Here is a 20,737-nt window from a genome sequence, read left to right on the forward strand (position 1 = left end):
TGTAGAGCAAAAGGAGTGGGACTCTGGGTGGTTGTTCTAGGGGTCTCCAGCTTTATTTGTTATGTTTTATTTATTATTATTTTTAAATGAAGAAAACTTGACTAAATGTTAACATTTACAATTCTGGGTGTTGCAAACATCATAATAAAAAAAAATGGGCAGAGGACGGAAATAGACATTTTGGCCAATGAAGACATCCAGATGGCCAATAGGCACATGAAAGATGCTTAATATTGCTACTTATTAGAGAAATGCAAATCAAAACTATAATGAGGTATTACCTCACACCAGCCAGAATGGTCATCATTTAAAAGTCTACAAATAATAAATGCTGGAGAGGGTGTGAAGAAAAAGGCAACTTCCTACACTGCTGGTGGGAATGTAAATTGGTGAGGCCAATATGGAGGACAGTATAGTATGGAGGTTCTTTAAAAAACTAAAAATAGAGTTATCATATGATCCAACAATCCAACTCCTGGGTATACAACTGGATAAAACTATAATTCAAAAGATATATGCATCCTAATGTTCATAGCAGCACTATTTACAAGAGCTAAACATGGAAACAACCTAAATGTCCATCAACAGATGACTAGATTAAGAAGTTTTGGCCTATATATACAATGGAACATTATTCAGCCATAAAAAAGAATGAAATAATGCCATTTGCAGCAACATGGATGGACCTAGAGATTATCGTATTAAGTGAAGTCAGACAGAGAAAGAGAAATATCATATCACTTATATGTGGAATCTAAAAAAAGACACAAATCTTATTTACAAACCAAAAATAGACTCATGGACATAGAAAATAAATTGTAGTTTCCAAAGGAGAAAGGGCAGGAGAGGGAAAAATTAGGAGTTTGGAGTTAACAGATATACATTAATATATATAAAATAGATAAACAACAAGGAACTACTGTATATCACAAGGAATTATATTCAATTTTTTGTAATAGCATACAATGGAAAAGAATCTGAAAAAAATACATGTATGTATACATATAACTGAATTGCTTTGTTGTACACCTGAAACTAACATTGGAAGTCAACTACACTTCAATAAGAAACAAAATTTTAAAAAATAAATAAATTGTGGGTGTTGGGATTATATAGGTATTTGCCATTTGAACCTTTTGTGCTTTCTAGTATATATTTTTTAATTTCACAAAATGAAAGGTCAATTTCATACAAGGAAGGTAAAGCAAGTCATTTGTAGCCAATGGTCATCTGATATGTTGTAAATTTCAGGAAAAAATAACAAAAAAACCAAGAAACTTGCATCAAGTTCCCTTGAGCTGTTTTCCCTAATATAAAGGATCAGCCACACCAGAGGTACCACTTTGGGAGATGTGGAAATTTATCACTACTGTTTCTAACAGTATTAAGTAAGAAAAGAAGTTATCATAGCAAATGGGAATTCTTAATCTGGAATCTGTGAATCCTCAACATTTGTATATTGGCTCATTTTCTGAGTAGGTTCACAGCTCTTCTCAGAGCTTCAACAAAAATCCTCAAAAGGCGAAAAAAAACTAGCTTAAGGCAAGTTCTCTGTTCATAATACATGTTCACTAAGTTCACAAGGCTCTTCACACTTGGTGGCTCCTCCCACAATGATAGTTCAGTTGTATCACACTTCTCCTTGATACTCAGACAATGCTCTTTGCTCTTCCTTCTCTCCCAACGTAAATGTCAGCTCCTTGGCTGCTCCAGTTTGCTCTATGGTGTGTGCTAAGGTTCAAAGCTCACACTTATATCACATGACCAAACTAAAAATATATCTTTTAATATCAGAAATATTTTTTTAAATTGCCATTGATTTGATTTGTTTTAGTCACAATATTTAATGTTTAAAATTTAGAATAATATTAAAGGAAGGCATCTTTATATTTACAAAAGGCAGCATGGATTGAAAATTTTGACAAATATCTGTATAAGATCTGGAGGTGAGGAGAATCTAGAAAGAAACAAGGGGATGAAATGGATCTGTTTTAGGCTGCTGCTTTCACTATACTTCAACCTTCAGAGATACCCATCTATTTACCTTTATAGATCAAAGTGAAAAGTGAAGAAGCAGGCTAAGCTCAGAACTGTAGAAAATCCCTCTTTCATTAGAGCGTATAAAATTTTGATTAATCTTTCTGTGGTTGATTTCTAGTTTCACACCATGGTGGTCAGAAAAGATGATGAAATAATTTGTCCTCTTAAATTTGTTGAGGCTTGTTTTGTGATCTAGTATGTGGTCTATCCTAGAGAATGTTTCATGTGCAGTTGAAAAGAATAAGTTTTTTTTTTTTGATGTCATGTCCTGAAAAATACCAAGTCTAACTATCCTATTGTGTCAAATCAGACCTCTTGTCATCTTATTGATTTTGTCTGGAAGATGTGTCCATTGATGTCAGTGGGATATTAAGTCTTCTACTATTATTGTATTCCCATCAACTTTTCCCATTATGTCTGTTAGTATTTGCTTCATGTATTTAGGTGCTCCTATATTGGGTGTATATATGTTAACAAGTGTAATATCTTCTTCTTGTATCAATCCTTTTATCATTATATAGTGTCCTTCATCTTCCTTTATGGATTTGTTTTAAAGTTTATTTTGTCTGATAGGAGTATTGCTACCCCCACTTTCCTGTCATTTCCATTTGCATAAAATATCTTTTTCCTTCCCCTCACTTTCAATCTTCGTGTGTCATTTGCTCTAAAGTGGATCTCTTATAGGCAGCATATTGTAAGCTCTTGTTTTATTATCCAATCTGCCACTCTATGTCTTTTTTCCCCCCATTCTATGTCTTTTGATTGGAGCATTTAGTCCATTGACTAATTATTGATTATTGATAGATGTGTGTTTATTGCCATTTTAAACCTTGTTTTCCAGTTGCTTTTGTATTTCTTCTTTGTTCTCTTCTTTTTGTTTTCCTTTTGTGGTTTAATGATTTTCTTTTGTATTATGCTTGTGCTCTCTTCTCTTTGGCTTTTGTGACTCTATTGTATAGTTTTGATTTGTGGTTACCCTGTTTTTCAAGTATGTTAACCCATTACTATATCTACTTGCATTAGACTGGTAGTCATATAGGCACAAACACATTCTAAGAAAAAAAAAATCCACAAGTAATAAATGCTGGAGAGGATGGGGAGAAAAGGGAACTCTCCTACATTATTAGTGGGAATGTAAATTGGTGCAGCTACAATGGAAAACAGAAGAGGTTCCTTTAAAAACTAAAAATAGACTTACCATATGATCCAGCAATCCCACTCCTGGGCATATCCAGAGAAAACTATAATTTAAAAAGACACATGCACCCTAATGTTCATAGCAGCACTATTTACAATAGCCAAGACATGGAAACAACCTAAATGTTCATCAGCAGATGACTGGATAAAGAAGATGTCATGTATTTTTACAATGAAATACTACTGAGCCATAAAAAAGAATGAAATAATGTCATTTGTAGCAACATTGGTGGACCTAGAAATTATCATACTAAGTGAAGTCAGAGAGAGAATGACAAATATTATATGATATCACTTATACGTGGAATCTAAAAAAATGATACAAATGAACTTATTACAAAACAGAAACTCACAGATATAGAAAACAAAATTATGGTTACCAAAGGTGAAAAGGGGTGGGGGAGGAACAGATTAGGAGTTTGGGATTAGCAGATACAAACTACTATATATAAAATAGATAAACAACAAGGTCCTACTGTATAGCACAGGGAACTATATTCAATATTTTGTAATAACCTATAATGGAAAAAAATTTGTAAAAGAATATACATGTAAATGTGTAACTGAATCACTATGCTGTACACCAGAAACTAACACACTGTTGTAAATCAACTAAACTTCAATTAAAAAAAAAAGTTGGAAAGCTTTTGAAGAGTGTTAATGAAAGCCAGAGGAGTCTTGAAGAAACTGTTTAGAATTATAATGGCCTTTGAGGAGGCTGCAATTGTGGACTTAAAAGAGAGTAAGGAAAATCTTGGACATTGGAGGAAAGATTATTGTTCTGTAGTGGCAGAAAGCTTAGCAATGGTGCTGCTGGCAAGAACACAGAAAGCAGAAAAATGTGCCTTATGACCTGGGTGATCTAGCTGAGATTTCCAGACAGTGTTGAACGTGCCTCTTGGCCTCTTCTTCCTGCTTATACTAAAACGCAGGAGAGAAATAAGCTAAAGGAAGGGCTACTAAACAAAAAGGAATCAATAATTGATGATTTGGGAAATTCCCAGACTCTCCAGATGGCAAACGATGCCAAAATTAAGAAATGGCTTTAAGGCAAACATAAAATTTAGGGCACTTCTAGGACAAAAATGGTCTAAAGATGAAGTTGAGGCTGTGACTATGAGATCCTTTAAGACTGAGGAAAAAGCCAAGATGGTGCTTTAAAGAACTATTTAAATAATAGGTCTTAATGGAAGCTTGATGGTGTTTTCTCCAGTTGTCTCAGCAGAATTCTAAGTTAGAGAGGGATATATTTTGAAGAGATTTTTGGGTATGGCTTTCATTTACGAGCATGAACCCCAATGAGATTTGTATGGGATTCACAATGTTTTAAAAAATTATATTAGCAGAAACACTGTTAACTTAGACAGAACGGAGAATACAAAAGAGGTCTTTGGGCCACCAAACTTTTACAAGCAGAAAGCAGGCTGAGAAAACCACTCAGATGCAAACACATGCTGCCTTTCATGAACAAAGAATGACTCAGATCGAAGAACCAAGGGCTCAGAAAACACAGCCAAGAATTACTCCCAAGCCTTGAGAACTATTTTCAAGCAGCTGCCAACCTGTGTCTGGTTGGATGTGGGGAGCAAATAACATCTTTGGTTCACTCAAGCACTTTGGTTTAAGATCAAGAGGAACTGTACTCGAGTTGGTATACTTAGGGCACTACTCCCAAAGAGCTTCATCCACCACTAGACCTGATTTGGATGACAGATACTGGGCTCCAAGCTGATGATGTGATGAGATGAATTTTATGGAGAACTTAGGGGAAGGAAGTGTATTTTTCATGTGGAAAAGACATGAATCATTGGGGACGAAAGGTCATACTGTAGTAACCAACTTCCAGGATGACCCCCAATGATCTCCACCTCCTGATATTCACATTCACACCCTGTGTAGTCCTTCCAAGACTATCTAAGGGTTGGTATATGTGATCTACAGAATACAGCAAATGTGACTTTTTAGGCTAGGTTAAAAAAGACTTTGACTTCTGCCTGGTTCATTTCTCTCTCTCTCTCTCTCTCTCATTGTTTGTTGTGGGGGAATCCAATTATCATGACATTGAGATATTCAAGCAGTCCTAAAGAGACATCCACATGGTAAGAAACTAATGCCTCTTGCCAACCACAAGTCAGAGGACAGATTCCTGCCATCAGTAATGAGAGTGAATGAGCCATTTTGGAAGCATTTTCTCTAGACCAGAGAAGCCTTTAGATGACTACAACATCTTGTCTGCATCCTTATTACAGACTCTGGTGCCAGATCCCCCTAGCCAAGCTATTCCTGAATTCCCAAGCCTCAGAAACCATGGGATAATAAATGCGTGTTCTTTAAAGTGGCAATAAATAACTAATACACCATTTCTCATAATCTTGTTTCAGCTGTCATAGTAAAAGAACAATATTTTGAGGTCCTACTGGATGAGATTTTTCTCTACATTACACATTCAAAAAGTACATTTTTTATCAGAATATTTTATTTCAAGAGTTAACACTTTTTTCAAAAAGTAAAAATATAGTTACTTCCCTGAGTTTAGAGAACTAATCCTACAATAAAAGACAATTACAAAATTAAGCAATTAGAGGTCCATAATCCTCTGCATTCAATTACACTCTATTACAAATTTATTCTTAAAAAATATCATGTATTTTGGGATTTCAATGTTTCAAAGAAAAAACCCCCAAAACCCAAAACAGCTCATTCTGCACCTGTGATGTTAAGGTAAGTCTGATCTGTCTTTATCAAATTCCAGAGCAATCTTTAAAGCAGTGCTATTGAGGCCAACAGACTGCATGTTACATATGATGGAAACAACTACTCCTCGTGGGGGAACCTTGTTATTTATAGCCTCTGCATCCAGTTCTTCAGGGAGGACCAGCAGGACACTACTGGCACCCACTGCACTTCCAGTATGTGAGGCATAATGCCGTTGCTTCCTACAAGAACCGTACGTTTGCTTCTTTTCCACAACACCCCATGCCATCGCGTATTTACCCTCTTTATCCCAAGACATTTCTGTGTTAGGGACTGGTGTCCAAATCATAAGCATTGTTTCTGGTTTGAGATATCCGGGTAAAAGATTTTCATTTGAGTTCTTAAACAGCCCGACTTGGTAACCATACAGCATTGCATTCCCAAATTTCAGAAGGTCACCCACTGTAGACAGAAATCCACCACCAGCCCATTTATAGGAGTTATCCACATAAGGTGTGTTGACAAGACGTCTCTTTTTATTGTAAACATAAAATCTAAAATGAAATAAGAATAATCATTAAAAACTTGATAGTCTATTATCAACTTTATACATGAAAATGAACAGAAAACTGTACACATGAGACAGACTGTACTTCCCTGTAGTGAACATATATTCTCAGAAACTAACCACTATTTTCAGTATGATTCAAATTCTAATGAAATACAGATAACTGAGTAATTAAAGCATAGAAAGCAGGCTGGTTTCTCTATTGGCAAGGCTTGCCCATGCTGAGTGTACCAAACTTCTAACATCTGCGAAAAATGTACTGATTAGTATTACACACGATATATATTTGCCTTGTGCAAAATATATGCAGGAACACCTAGCGTTTGGTAGATATTCTTAGTCCCTGGGCTCAGTGAATCATGTGCCATGTGGAATTTTATAGCTAAAAATGTACACACGGGGATGTTCAAGAATTAGGTTATTATCTGTAAGGAGACTACATCACCCCTAGTTAAGAATAGCATAGAAATACTATGTATAATGATGTGATGTGGTACTTTCTTGGTGAAGTCGGAGAAGCTGGAGTCAGCACACTTCATTATCATTCTTATTTTACAGATGAGGAAACTGAGGCACTAAGACTATAAATAACTTGTCTAACGTGACAGCTTTTAAGTGGCAGAGTTGGAGTACAACCCAGGCAGTCTGTTGCCTCTCTGCTTCAGCATCCTCATTTGTAAAATAGGGACAAAAACGTCTACGTTGCAGAGTTAAGAAATAAATGTATAAAGCACTCTACATATTTCTGATAGGTGCTTAATAAATGATAGCTGTTATTTACTCAAGCATTCAACAATCACTCATGGAGCACTTACTATGTGCCAGGCACTGTTTGGTTTGAGGTTCTTGTGAGATTTTGGCATAGAAGTCTATATATACACATGATTGCTTTAAGTCACTGTCTTAATTTCAAATGCATTTTAGATACCCTGCATTCGTACTCCCCTCCCCTCACGATTACTGGTTTTGATATCGTACTTTACATCTGTTTTGTGTATCCTTTAACTGCTTATTGTGGATACGGAGGATTTTACTGCTTTTGTCTTTTAACTTCCCTATTAGTTCGTGTGTGGGTGACTTCCTACCTTTACTGTATGTGCCAGGCACTGTTGGGATGCTGGGATAAAGTGTTAAACAAAAGAGACTGACCTCATGAGGTTTCTATCCTAATATGAGGAGACTGTACTGTAAATACTAGGTACATGAGATGTGATCACAAAATAATTAAGCAAAAAAAGAATCCTGGCTCATCAAGATCCTTCCTTGCAAGATGCACAGCAAAATGGTGCTGTTGGGTTTCCTGTTTGCTGACTGTCTCAGCCCTAATGACCTTCATCTTCATCCTACGTTGGCTGTTCTTAAGCACTGTCAGACTTGAGTCTCACCAACACTTTAAACTGTTTTAACGCTAAGGTTTCATGCTCAGAACTTTCTTTCTATGACTGTGACTCCCAATCATTCCAACTCTCCAACTGAACCTTCTTTCTGCCCTCAGTGGGACCTCTATCCATTCCCTCCCCTTGAATCTTTCCATTTTTCCAGGTCTTTTGGTCCCTACTGCTTTCACTTGATTTCTCTCCTATCTTGAACTATATCATCAGCCATTTCAACTATTTCAGCTGTGGTCTCACCAGCATCCTTGGGTTCCTCACTCTTCTGAACTTAAACTACTCAATTCATCAATCCTGAATAAATGTAGGTAGTCCGTATCTGCCAAGAAAGGCTGCAGGACCTCCTGTAACAAAGCTGGCTGGTAACAACTCATACTCTTGCTAAGGGTCTTCACTGCTGTCCTCAAACCCCTTTATGCTTTTCCTGGTTACTTCCTGGTATACTCTTCATAATAGCGATTCCCAGTCTCTTTACCCTCAGTCCTCTACCCTACCTCAGGCCCAGTCAGCGGGTAACCATATCCTTCGTTTTACTGACAAGGTTGAGGCCATCCAAAGTGAGCTAGAAACTCCCATCTTTATCTTAAGATGCATTTACATCATCATCCAATCTTTTTTCCTTCTCTCCAGGCACTTTAGAATTTTTCCTATTGTCTTTAAGACTAATTCTACTACCTGCATCTTTGATTGACTCTTCTTGCCTCTACAGCCTTGTTCCACCAGTTCCACTTCCTAGATTATGTTACCTACTTGCAGTCCATCCTCCATGCAGAAGCCACAGATTGTCTCCCCTTTTTCCCACCCATTTGAAACCCTCCAATGGTCACCATGGCAATGAGAAAAAAAAATCCGTATTTCTTACTATGGCCTACAACACAATCAGTGCTCCTCAACAGAGGCAGTACCAACTCCTTAAGGGAAATTTTGAGAGGCATTTTTCAGTTGTCATGATTATTAGTGGGCTCTTACTGACACTTAGTGGATAAGGGCCCAAGAGTCCCAAGTATCCTATGATGTATGGGAAAATCCACAGTGGTGCATTCTCCTATATCCTGTGAGAACTTCAACTATTCTATGATATTAATGTAAGTAAAAAACTCTTAATAACTAGCTGAGCCTAGAACCCTCTCCGTCTCCTATGTGAACACAAAGTACTTCTTGCACATTTTTACTCTACAATGAATTTTTCTTGAATGTAACCATTGCGAAAAGTGAAGAGACTACATTCTATTTTGCTCAAACTTTAGCCAGAGTTAGCCACCAAGGCCAAGAGCTGAAGCACCAATATACCCGTATTGGTCTGCATTTCACATTTAAAATACTTTTACGTATTAGGTTGCATCTGACTTTATTATGTCTTCTCATGTTGTCACGAGTAAACATTAACCTATTGAGATATCTACTATTTATTATAAGTGTTATAAATATTTCTTTTATTTATATTCTTTATATTTTAAAGTATTGAGTGTAGGTTATGTGATCTATCACTTTCATTTCAGAATATTAAATGAGATGTTACAACAATCTGTTAAAGTAAGGGGCAGTGGGTCTAAAACTATTGAGACTCACTGTCCAATGTGATTTAGCCCCTGCTTACTTCTTTTGACCTCATCACTTACAACACCTTGCCTTACTTCTTTCACGCCAGACATTTCTGTATTTGCAAAAAGGTGAACTAGCTTTCCTTATCATTCAAGTCTCAGCTCAACTGACATGGCCTAAAACTCTCTCTGCATCCCATCATCCTGTTTTATTTTCTTCATATCAACATCTGAGATTCTCAGTTTACACGTTTGTCTGTTTCTTCCCACGCAATGTAAGTCTCATGAGGGCAGGAATCTTATCCACCTGGTTCACTGATGATTTCCCTATCTGGAACAGTACCTGCCATCCACTAAGTGCTTCATAAATACATTGAACACATGAAAGCATCATTTGTTGGCCAAATACTTAATGTAGACTCCTTGCAAGGCACTGAAGAGACAAGTAAAACCTCACACTGTGGCTGCTCTCAGAGGGCAAACAGTCTTGTTGGACAGCTCTTGAATTTCAAAGCAAAATATGAATCAACTGAGGATTTTGTTAAAACGCAGATTCTACTTCAGTACGTCTGGGGAGGGCCCCAAATTCTGCAATACTAACAAGATGGGTATGAGGAATCCTAATCACTAGTGAAAGCTAGCCTTGTTGAAATGCCTGCTCACAGAGACTGGGCTGGGGAGCAAAGTAGTTTACTTTTGCTGAAGCAGAGAGCTTCAAAAGATGATGCTGGAGGAGTAGACATGGGACAAGACACAGTCACAAAGGACTTTGTGTGTTATGCTAGGAACTTTGACTTCTTCATCTTAGTTCACAAAATGCTGTAGTTTCCTATATCCTAAGGGGAAAACATTTTTTTTAATCTTTTTTATCCTTGTTACAGCTTCTAGCTACCAGACCTTTCACTATCATTTATTGCCAAACTACACGAAATAGTCTGTACCTGGTGTTTCCATGCACTCACCTCTCCCTTCATTCAGTTCCTTAAAATATGGCTTCTGCTCCCCCATCTCTACCAACCAGCTCTCTTGTGGGTTACCAAGGACCTTCTAATTTCCTTTGTAAGCTCCTCACCCTGGTTGCCCAGGGCTTCACTGACCCTCCCCGCAGGCCAGTTTGCTCTGAGCTCTCTTTTCTAGCTCTCAATCCTATGAGTCCCCATATCTCTACAATCATCAGCGGTTCCAGTTTCAGGTCTTCTTTTCCTTCTTTTCCACAGAGATAGCTACAAAACTGCAGCTGTACCACAACCCTTGCTCCAGATTTACAGCCAGAGTTTCTACTAGCATTTATAATTCTCAAATTTGTTTTTTCCTCAAAGTTGTTTATCAGAATCACCTATGGGCATCATCCTCCCCAAATTCATAACTTTAGAGGAACAATGAGCACATATAATTTGACAAATGGATGGGGAGTCCAGCTCACTGGTTAGAGCGCAAGCTTGGTATGCACTAGGTCCTGGGCTCAATCCCCAGTGTCTCCACTAAAGAAAAAAAAAAGAAGAAGAGAGAAAAGAAAAGAAATAAACCTTATTTTAAAAAGACAAAGAAAAATGGCTCCTCTTTCTTCCTTCAAGATTCTTAAATGTCCCCAAAAAGTTCAAGTCATAATATTGGGTAAAGCAGGGGTGGCCACAGGTATGTGCTTTGAAGGTTAAAAAAGTCTACAGAGAATCTTGAGGACCAATGATTTAATATGTGATCTTCTCACTGCTCAAAGTGAACATGTCCAAAACGAATGTCTTCCACAACTTCATCTCATGTCCAAAACGAATGTCTTCCACAACTTCATCTCATGTTTCTCTTCTCTACTACAATGTTGGTTGCCTCTCTTACCCTCAACATTCACATCCAATAATGCCAAATCCTACTATTCACCCTCAGCTTTGTGTCCCACCTTTCTCCATTGTTTCCATTCCTATAGCCACTCCTGTATTTTAGGTCCTCATTACTTTCTGCCTGAGCCCTGATTACACTTGTAATTCCAGCCAGTCAAATCTAAAAGAAGCCACATAACAGGAACACATTTTCACATTGAGAAATATATTTTTTACAGTGAACTCCAAGTTTGTAAACTAAGAGAGAACTACCAATCTATTTTGGTTAATAACCAGCTTTGTGCAACTTCCTTTAAACAGTAAAGTGTTTCAAATTACTTAAAATCAAGGCCGGAAATTAGGATGATTCAGTCATTCCTCCTTTAAAATAAAAGTATACGGAGAATTCTAGACTTTAATCTAGTATTCTAAACTCTAAATAGGAAAAGTCTAGACTTTAATCTCTTGATTTCTTCTCACAGAGGACAAATTAATGACTTTTCCTAAAAATAATTTTGTTCAACTGAATGATAACTTTACTATTTCAAATTCTTAAGGAATTTCTGCTCTAAAAAGAATGGAATTATAGACACAAGTTCTTAAATTACTGGGACATCTTTGTAACTAAAAAATTGATGAAATGATGCCAGACAACAAACAGCCTTTTCCTACTTATTTAAGAATCTCCAGATTCGGCACAAGAACACTGTATTACCACAGAACTTTATATCTACAAACTTACAAATTCAAAATATTTGTATTTTTAAAATGCTTCTTAAATGCCTGCAGAAACAATTACGTACCACATTATATTTTGTTGCTATAAGAAGGTAAAAAATCCACAGAATTTAAAATGCATGTTATTAAAACCAATCTTATTCTAACGTTTAGCATTAACATAGACTGAACCTACTACAAGAGTCCATGAAAAAGAGCTTCATAAGTAATAATGTTTAATTTTAGAAGATACTCTATAAAATAAAGATAATAAATAATAATGAAGACAAAAAGAGAAGGTAAAGGCTATATCTATATTATCAATATACAGCAAGCACTTCAGAAAACATCCATTTGATTTTGGTCCTATCCAATTATGAAGGATATTTTTGTCTTAAGTATTGTGCCAAACACAGAGAAAAATATGAACAGAGGAGGCTAATGCCTTGACTACGGAGTCCCCCACCAACAAACTGAGTGTCTTTCAGTGAAAAGAACATTAATGCCACTTCCCTGTGGGTCTTTGCTTAAAGTGTAAAGTGTTATTTAGTTTACTTGTCTAAACAGAATATACTTGAGATACAGAATCAATATATTTATCTACATATAGAGAGTCAATAGTCTTATTCCATTTAAGAAAAATCCCAGTTTTATTCAGGGCAACAATGTACCCAGCTGAATACTAATTTTGCTGCATCACTTACAGCTGAATGTGGTCTGTTGCTAAAATTCTGATCAAAGAAATATCAGCAGTATTTTAGGGTGGGATTCTGGGGAAATACCTTAAAGAGGTGACAGACACTGGGAGGCACTGTTTTAAACACACACATACAAACGGAAGAGTGATAAAGATGATAAATATCTACTCGGGATACAATAACTCTAAAAAGCCTAGGTCAAGATAATATAAACATATTTAATTTATGATTATACCAAAGGGTCAGTAGACTAAACAAAGCTACAAACTTGCTGGAAATTTTATTTCCTGCAAAATGGTGCCATAAAACAAATGAACAGAAACGTACACATTTACTAAGTTTCGCTTTAATGTTTTTAAAAATATATTATCTTTGAGAAGATTTCTTTCACTTCCTGAACTTCCCCCAAAAGTTGGTGCATCTAAATTCTTTTGGAATATTACAAAAATAAAAAAGAATCAGAGTTGAGTTTTAGAGGCCCAAATAGATATTTTATCAAGCAAAATAAAAACAAAGCAAAAGGACAGAATATTTTCCTAGGTAACAATGTTTCCTTCTTTTTTTAGTGCCCTATTTTACTTCTGCAACCCATTTAATCTACGTAAAATGAATCAACTACTCCTTTAGCATCTTCAACATCTAAAGAAAAAACCCAGAGCTAATAGGAACCTTTAACAGTAGAAACAGAAACCCACTGCCTTTTTTCAAAGAACGGGAAATAAAATGAAATTAACTCAACATCATACACCATATTTTGATTTTTGAGCAAGTCATAAATTAACCACTCATTAAGAAAACATAAAATGATAGCTGCCTGGCAGTCTGCACCTTCATGGAGCCTTAATTTTCAGCTGAAAATAGAGACTCAATGATTATACATAATGTTCTTCTCTCCCTTATAAAAAAGTGTAGATATTTGTTATAAAATAGTTAGATCTAAATCAAAATAAGGTCATGCATCTATGCCATCTTTACTAGAGAATCTTTTCTAGATTCAACTGAAAACTTCAGGTATTTATCATTTTTTCTTAAGCTTTTCAGTAGAATGTAATGTTGAACTAAAAAATAATAAACACTGTCGGAAGTGGTTGAACACTACACATCATCTAAAAATTAAAATTCATTGCTTGCTGCTAACCTAATTTCTTTTAGGTCCCAAAAAGCCCTTTCAGGCTGATTTACAATGCACATTTGATACTTTTAAATAAGCTGGTAATTTTAAAATGGTAATTTAACTAAATACAACAGAAGATTGAACAAAACTAGTATATTGGGACAGGAAAATAAAGCTAATTCACCATTTCACCTAGTCAAGTACTATTAAGCCATTTGTAAAGTATGTACTAATGGAAACTTAAAAGGTAAAAGTAACAGTTGATTTATTAAATGTGTTGTTACCTTTCTCAAGAAATGGGATTGTGCTCTACACTGGAACTTGACACAACATTGTAAAATGACTATAACTCAATAAAAAAAGTTTTTAAAAAAAGAGTAAAACAGAAAAAGAAACACTGTAACTGTAAAACTTAATATTAGTCTTAAGCCTCAGAATTCTCTCCCAATCCTCCCCACACACACAAATTACTAGTAAAAATTATGAAAAAATTTTAGTTGATACATTTCAATAAAATGATTTTAAACTCTTACAGTGGAGAAACCTGGTATATACAACCTCAACAGAGCAATTAAAATTACCATCACCAGTTAAGGAACAAATTGAACTCATGTGACTTCTAAGAGACTTGACAACTAAATATAATGTGTAATCCTATATTAGACTACACCAGAAAAGAAAATGTACTTTCCTTTTCTTATAAAGGACATTATTGAGACAATTGGCAAACTGAATAAGGTCTGTAGATTTGATGTGAGCACACTGTTGATGTTAATTTCCTGAATGTCCTTATTTAAAAATACACATTTAAGTATTTATGGGATAAGGGGTACCATGTCTGCAACTTATTTCCAAATGGCTGAGAAAAAAATAACATACAGACAGACAGATAATGATTACCATTTGGGGAATCTGGGTGAAAGGTGTATAAAAATTCTTTGTACTAGCATAAATATATACTAGTATAAGTTTCTATAAGTATGAAGTCATTTCAAAATTAAAAACAATTAAAAACAATAAAAGGTAAATAAACAAAGTATTAACTAAAACTTAAGAAAAGGGATAATGGAAGAGCAAATTATAAATGCCCACGATGGGAGCAATTTTGTTTTAATCATTCATGTGCTTAAATTATTGTTGCTATCTTTCATCTAAGGATCTTGGGATCCTTTACAGATACATTTTATTTAAAAAAATTTTTTAAAAATGTTTTTATTTTAAAGAGACTGAAATAATCCCTTTATTTTTTGGGGGGGTGGTTAATAGGTTTATTTATTTATTTATTTAACAGAAGTTCTGGGGATTGAACCCAAGACCTCATGCATGCTAAGCAAGCACTCTACCACTGAGCTACATCCTCTGCCCATAAATACACTTTATCTCCCTTACATTATAGGTGGAAAAACAGACATGCAGGAAAGCTCCCAAAACATGGCAAGTTGATTTTGGAATGGAGACAAAGAAAATGTGACTTTGAATTGATAACATATTCTGAAGATGAGATACAGCTAGACACAACAGAAGGTATTCATTTACCTTGCTCTATTGTAAATCACTGGTTCATTTTCTTCCTGCACAGTTGTCAGCATATCCAAGTCATGGAATATTTTCTGCATATAGTCCAAATATTTATATCCTGAAGCTCTTTCTACTATGGCTGCCAGTAGGGTATAGCCAAAAGTTGAATACAAAAACTGACTACCTTGAGACATCATTGTAAGGGGGAAAAAAAAGAAAATGCTTCATTATTATTTAAAATCATGTAAAATATATTCCCACTGAAAACTGGCATATCTTTAAAACTGGAGTATTTTACTTTAGCATTTAGGGGAAGATCATGGATGATACATTAACAAATTTAGTCAACTTTGCAATGGCCCTGCTTATTCCATGTCCCTAACACAAAAATAAAATGATCAGCATACTTAAAATTTCACATGAATCTATTCCTTTCTGTGATAATGAAATAAGAAAATAAATTCTATCTCTAAACTAAAAAATCCTTCCAACTGGCAACGGAACAGAAAGGGAAAGAAAAGCAAATTGGTTTTCTGAGTTAACTGTCGTATTCTTAATATACCTAACTACTCATCATTTCAGGCATAAACAGTTGTGCAAATTCTTTTTTTTAAGTAAAATATATGTAGGTATAAAAACCTTGTTTCAAATATATATTAAAACACAAATACATATACAAATATATATATTGTTTTGAATACATACCTTTATATCATTTTAGATTCTGGCAACAGAGATTGTATGATCTGTACTAAAAATGGATGGGAATCTTATTTTTTAAGACAAAATCCATAATCATATTTCTTTGCCCTTATTTATTATGCCTATATAATATTTATTCATGGTAAAAACAAAACAAAACAAAAAAACCTTAAAATGAAAATGGAATACAAGTACATAAACCTAAATGTAACTTAAGTGGTTTCGGTAGACATACCAAAAAGTATACAAAAAATTATTTTTATAGATCAGCTTTTGGGGAAATAAAATTAAGTTGATGGACACTAACTTCTTCATGCTATGAAAGCACGAAATAAGTTGAACAATTTAAATACGAAATTAAATACTAATGAAATACTAAAACGTTAACACTTTATCATGCCAATTTTGGCCCAGATTTTATTTGGAGAACTATTATTCCAACATATAATTTTTTCCATGAATATCTCAATACTGAGAATCCACTAAATGTCTAGGTAGCCTCCAATGAGGCTAAAACAAACAACTAGCTGCCTGGATGCTAGGTTCTGATAAGAACTATAGACAAAAAGGCAGGCATCAGAATGACAGGAAAATCCATGCCATAATCATCAACCACATCGAATGCACTCAGGATGGTATCATTTTAGATATTCTGAAAATTAATACTTGAATAATGATGATTTTGTAAAGAGAAGAAATTAATACTCACCAGGTTTAAAGAACAAGGGGTCATTTTTAAATAATCTTAGGGATTCAATTGAATTTTCAAACTTTTCCTTCAAATATAATTCGCCTTGTTCAAAATCATTCTTTTTCTTGCAAGGTTTTGAATTTCGGCCTTTGGCTTCATTATCGTGCTCTGTCTTAGCTTTAGCAAAGTCATTCTTTTCATTACTTTTGCCTGCTCTTTCTTTTAACTCTTTTTCTTGGTCAGATTCCAACGTCCCTTTCATCATCTTCAAGGCTTTACAAGCTTTCTCTTCTTTCACCTTTTTCATGTCCTTTTCATAATGACGAATTCCACTTAAGTGAGAAATCAATAATCTTGTTGTGACAGAAACCTAATTGTAAAAACACAAAAATTCAATTACAGTGTTCAGCTGTATAATAAAAAGTTAGTAGCCTTGGAATAATGCCTCAGTAATATTTTCCATTTTAAACTGCTGCTGGAAAAAATGTGTCATGTGCACAAGTTTAGCCTCAAATTTCAGAAAAATACCCACTGGGATATTATCTGGATAAAACAAAACTTTAACCCATTAAAAATAATTAAAAACAAACCAAAGAATCTTATGAAACTTTTTAAGCCACTTAAATGTCATTAGAAAAATGAATTGTGAGTTTCATTACCTTTTCACCTTCATACTCTTTTTCTGGGAATTCAGGAACATAATGTTGTACTGGAATATCAAGGTCCAGTTTCCCTGCTTCCCACAATTTGGCAAGAGCAACCATAGTGAGGCTTTTGCTGATACTGGCAATTCTCATAACTGTCTCTGGCTTGCATGGCACACGGTTCTCAACATCAGCATAACCTAAACCTTCGGGGGAATAAAGCAAAAAGTCACTATTAATAGGCTTCACGGTCACTTCAAAAACTGAAATGATACTATCTTAAAACATTTGGTGTGTTTATCTAAAGGAAAAGAAATTCCACTTCTGTAAGTTAATTACTATGAATAGGCAATGGGTAAGAGTCTTAGCCATTCTGACAAGAGTAAGCCTAACAATTTAACCTTATAACTAAACTGAAAATAGTACCTTGTCATAACAGTAATTTTTTGACTCAGACACTGATTTTTCTTAGCTTATCTAACAATTTGGATATTCCACATTTTAAATAAATTACTCTACATTCTCTAAAGACAACATCACTATTCTTCAGATTACATTTATTCTTGATCTTTGAGTTTCCACAAAAATTCCTAAAAATAACCACCAATAAAAACAAACATGAAAAGATGCCCTGCAAAGCCAACCTAGTTTAGCATCAATTTAATTCAGCTGCAAGTCAAAAGAAGGAGTTGAAACTCCTTCTAGAAAATGTTTTAAGTATGGTTTCATCTTCTGTAGGCCAAAAGTATAGAAATCTAACACATACAAAGAATTGAGATCTGAAAAGAATAAAAAGGCATACAATAATTATTTTCTACTGTAAATATAGATTATGCTGAAAAATATTTTCATAAAAATAAAGCCCTCAGCTATAGAGCACTTATATAATTTTTATTACAATTATCTTTCGTATTAGGTATATTGATCAGCTATACTTTAACTTGGGGGAAGAATCATTTTTCTTTAAATTCAAAACTCTACTGCTCCTATCAGCTTCTAAAAGTAGTACTTCCGCTAAATGATGTCTGAAACATTTCCTAAAAGTTTGTTCCAAAAAACCCTCTATGACCAATTGGACTAATTTGTGTGCAACGGAAAAGTAAATCAAGAATCAAGTTATAAAATATGCTTTGACAAAACTATCATAAAATGATTAGAAATTTCTCTTCCAAAGCTGCTGCCTTTTTGTTTGAAAAAATAGCTGACACTTCTGCACAGTTAAAAAAAAAAGTGATAAAGTAGCTTATAGACACATTAAGGACAAGGAATCGTGTATATCCCCAGTTCTCAGTACAGTGTATTTTACAGAACAGAGGACTCAAGTAAGTCATTGACTGAGTTAAAGAAAAACACAAAATTCTGACGTTTTATCTACTCGAGTATAAAGGGTATCTACACAGGTGCAGTTAACAGACTACTTAACACACAGCTTTGAGAACAATAAACCCAGTCCTACAGGAAAGTAGCATAGATACAAGCCAACTTTAAGAGTCCGATTTATTCACTAGAGTCAAATTTTAAACCCTGCTGTTCATAAAAAGCCCGATTCTTTGTTGTTAAACATGATTTCTTCGCAGTATGTACGGTTTTATGAAAACTGAACAGCACTTCATGGGATTCACTCCAAACAGTAACGCGTCAAGATTTCATTCATCGACTGACACAAAACAAGCCAAGAAATAAAACTTTTCTGAGCCCACCTTCCGACCAGACTTCTCTTCCATCTACAGAGACTCCAACCACTATGCCCGGCGCGCCCACCTCATCCTAAGAGCGGAGGGAAAGAACAGTTCAAAGCCAGGCGGAGCCTCCTCGCGCGTCCGCCGGCGCGCTCCTCCAGCCTCCCCGAGGCCCGGCCCCGCCCCGCCCCGCCCCTCGGCCCGGGGCCCGCCCCCTCGGCCCCGGCCGAGCCCCGGGGTAACCGTGAGGGGTGTGCCGCCGGGCACCCCGAGGGGGAAGGGGCGGTCCGCGAGGCGGGCGGTGACCTCCGCCCCGACTTGGGCAACCCCCCGAGAGCGCCTGACCGTGACTGGGAGGTCGGGAAACGGGAAGTCTTTCTCGGAAGCCGGCTGCGGGAATCCCGCCGCCCGGGGTGGGGTCCCCTCGCCCCGAGAGACAACCACCAAGGGGTCTCATTCCCGGGTGACGCCGGGGTTGGGCGCCGCGTTCCCGGCCGCCTACGCCCCCCTGCCGTCGCCGCACCTTGATCCTGTGCAGGAGGTCGCGGCTGCTGTCGATGGCTCTGGCGAAGTGCCTGGAGTGGGGCGGCGGCGGGGTCTGTGGAGACCACGAGGCGAGGGGCTGCTCCTGCGGTGGCAGCGGCTCGGCCTGAGGCAACGCCTCGCGGTCGGGCGCCGCGGGGGTCGGCTCGGAGGACGCGCCCCTTAGCTCGCCGGCCAGCTTCACGCCGAGCGCCAGCCCCAGCCCCAGCCCCAGCCCGAGGCCCCCGACCCAGCCGGGGCCGAGCGGCGGCAGCCCGGCGCGCCGGTGGGCTGCGCGCCGCCCGCAGCCCCAGGCGCAGCCCCCGGGGGTCGCGGCCTGGGCGGTCACAGCTGACAGGAGCCGGTACATGGCGTCTCGGGTGAGCGGGGAGCTTCTGAGCTCGCGCAGGCCGGGCCGGCGGCGGAGGCGCGAAGCGGGGAGGGGAGAGGACGCGGGGGGAGGGAAGGGGAGCGGAGTGGGAGGCGACCGCGCTCAGACCCTAGCAGTCGAGGCCCGATGGCCGGAGCGCCGATCGCATCGAGTCCTCCCTCTTTCGCTCTTTGCTTTGTCTCTTTCTTGAAACTTCTGCATCTTTCACCCCTCCCCACCACTTTTCCCCCTCTGCCTCCCCTCAGATCAAATGTCACCTCCCAGAGAAGGCTTCCTAGTTCTGTCCCCATGAGATTTCTCATCACACCTTGACCCCCAGTGCGCAGACCTCCTTGTAACTTAACACTCTGTTTCACTGAACTAATCTGATGGCTTACCAGACTGTGACCTCTTTGGAGAGCCGTGGCTTTTATTTTTGGATCTTCAGCTCCTGGAACAGTGCCTGGCACACAGCAGCCGCTCAATAGGCGTCTCCTTCCCCCCCCAAGAACCCTCTTTTCCCTCCTGCTATTCTACGTTCTTTGTCTCATTTCAGCCCCTTCCATTTCCCTAAGGCCCTTTAAAGCCTCTTCTGAAGTCTAGCTCCATACCACATCAAACACATGGCCTGTATTTTAAAAAAAAATTTTTTTTCAGTGTTAAAAAAAGTTTTAAGTAAAATTTGCACTTAAAAATCTTAATCCAAAAATAACTCATAATTTACAGTTAGCTATGATTTCTGACAGCTGTACATGATCAGAGGCTCTTGTGAAATAAGAAATTAACTTCAGATTACTACAAAATGAAAAACTTGTACAATCTTAATTGAATAATTAA

At 37.2% G+C, this 20,737-nt stretch overlaps 1 protein-coding gene and 1 long non-coding RNA gene across 4 annotated transcripts in view; one reads left to right on the top strand and one right to left on the bottom strand.

Moving 5' to 3' along the window:
• Positions 1 to 5,691: 5,691 nt before the first annotated feature.
• Positions 5,692 to 19,978, bottom strand: LACTB (lactamase beta). Of its 3 annotated transcripts, none has more exons than XM_072962287.1 (6): positions 19,532 to 19,971; positions 19,030 to 19,096; positions 17,345 to 17,535; positions 16,704 to 17,055; positions 15,311 to 15,476; positions 5,692 to 6,485 (listed from the first exon to the last, which is right to left on the bottom strand). In XM_072962287.1, the coding sequence occupies exons 1-6, from the start codon at positions 19,898 to 19,900 to the stop codon at positions 5,954 to 5,956; spliced, it is 1,677 nt and encodes a 558-aa protein (XP_072818388.1). In that variant the 5' UTR covers positions 19,901 to 19,971; the 3' UTR covers positions 5,692 to 5,953. The 3 variants fall into 3 exon arrangements, 2 of the variants coding, with proteins under 2 accessions (XP_072818388.1, XP_072818389.1); XR_012073259.1 differs by having other exon boundaries at positions 6,266 to 6,485; positions 15,311 to 15,472; positions 19,532 to 19,978; XM_072962288.1 differs by lacking the exon at positions 5,692 to 6,485 and having other exon boundaries at positions 15,150 to 15,472; positions 19,532 to 19,978.
• Positions 19,836 to 20,737, top strand: part of LOC140696771 (uncharacterized) — a 36,483-nt gene continuing 35,581 nt past the window's right edge. Inside the window, exon 1 of the long non-coding RNA XR_012073263.1 lies at positions 19,836 to 19,910. This is a non-coding gene — a long non-coding RNA (uncharacterized lncRNA). The remainder of the gene's footprint in view (positions 19,911 to 20,737) is intronic.

The sequence above is a fragment of the Vicugna pacos genome, chromosome 6 (assembly GCF_048564905.1).
Source record: "Vicugna pacos chromosome 6, VicPac4, whole genome shotgun sequence".
In the NCBI taxonomy this organism is placed as follows: domain Eukaryota; kingdom Metazoa; phylum Chordata; class Mammalia; order Artiodactyla; family Camelidae; genus Vicugna; species Vicugna pacos.

Excerpts from the sequence above, each read along its gene's own strand:
- LACTB (XM_072962287.1), bottom strand. The coding sequence starts at position 19,900 with ATGTACCGGCTCCTGTCAGCTGTGACCGCCCAGGCCGCGACCCCCGGG. Across the intron at positions 19,097-19,531 it reads ACCTCCTGCACAGGATCAAG|GATGAGGTGGGCGCGCCGGG; the intron begins GTGCGGCGACGG and ends CTCCGCTCTTAG. Across the intron at positions 6,486-15,310 it reads GTGATTTACAATAGAGCAAG|ATTTTATGTTTACAATAAAA; the intron begins GTAAATGAATAC and ends ATTTCATTTTAG.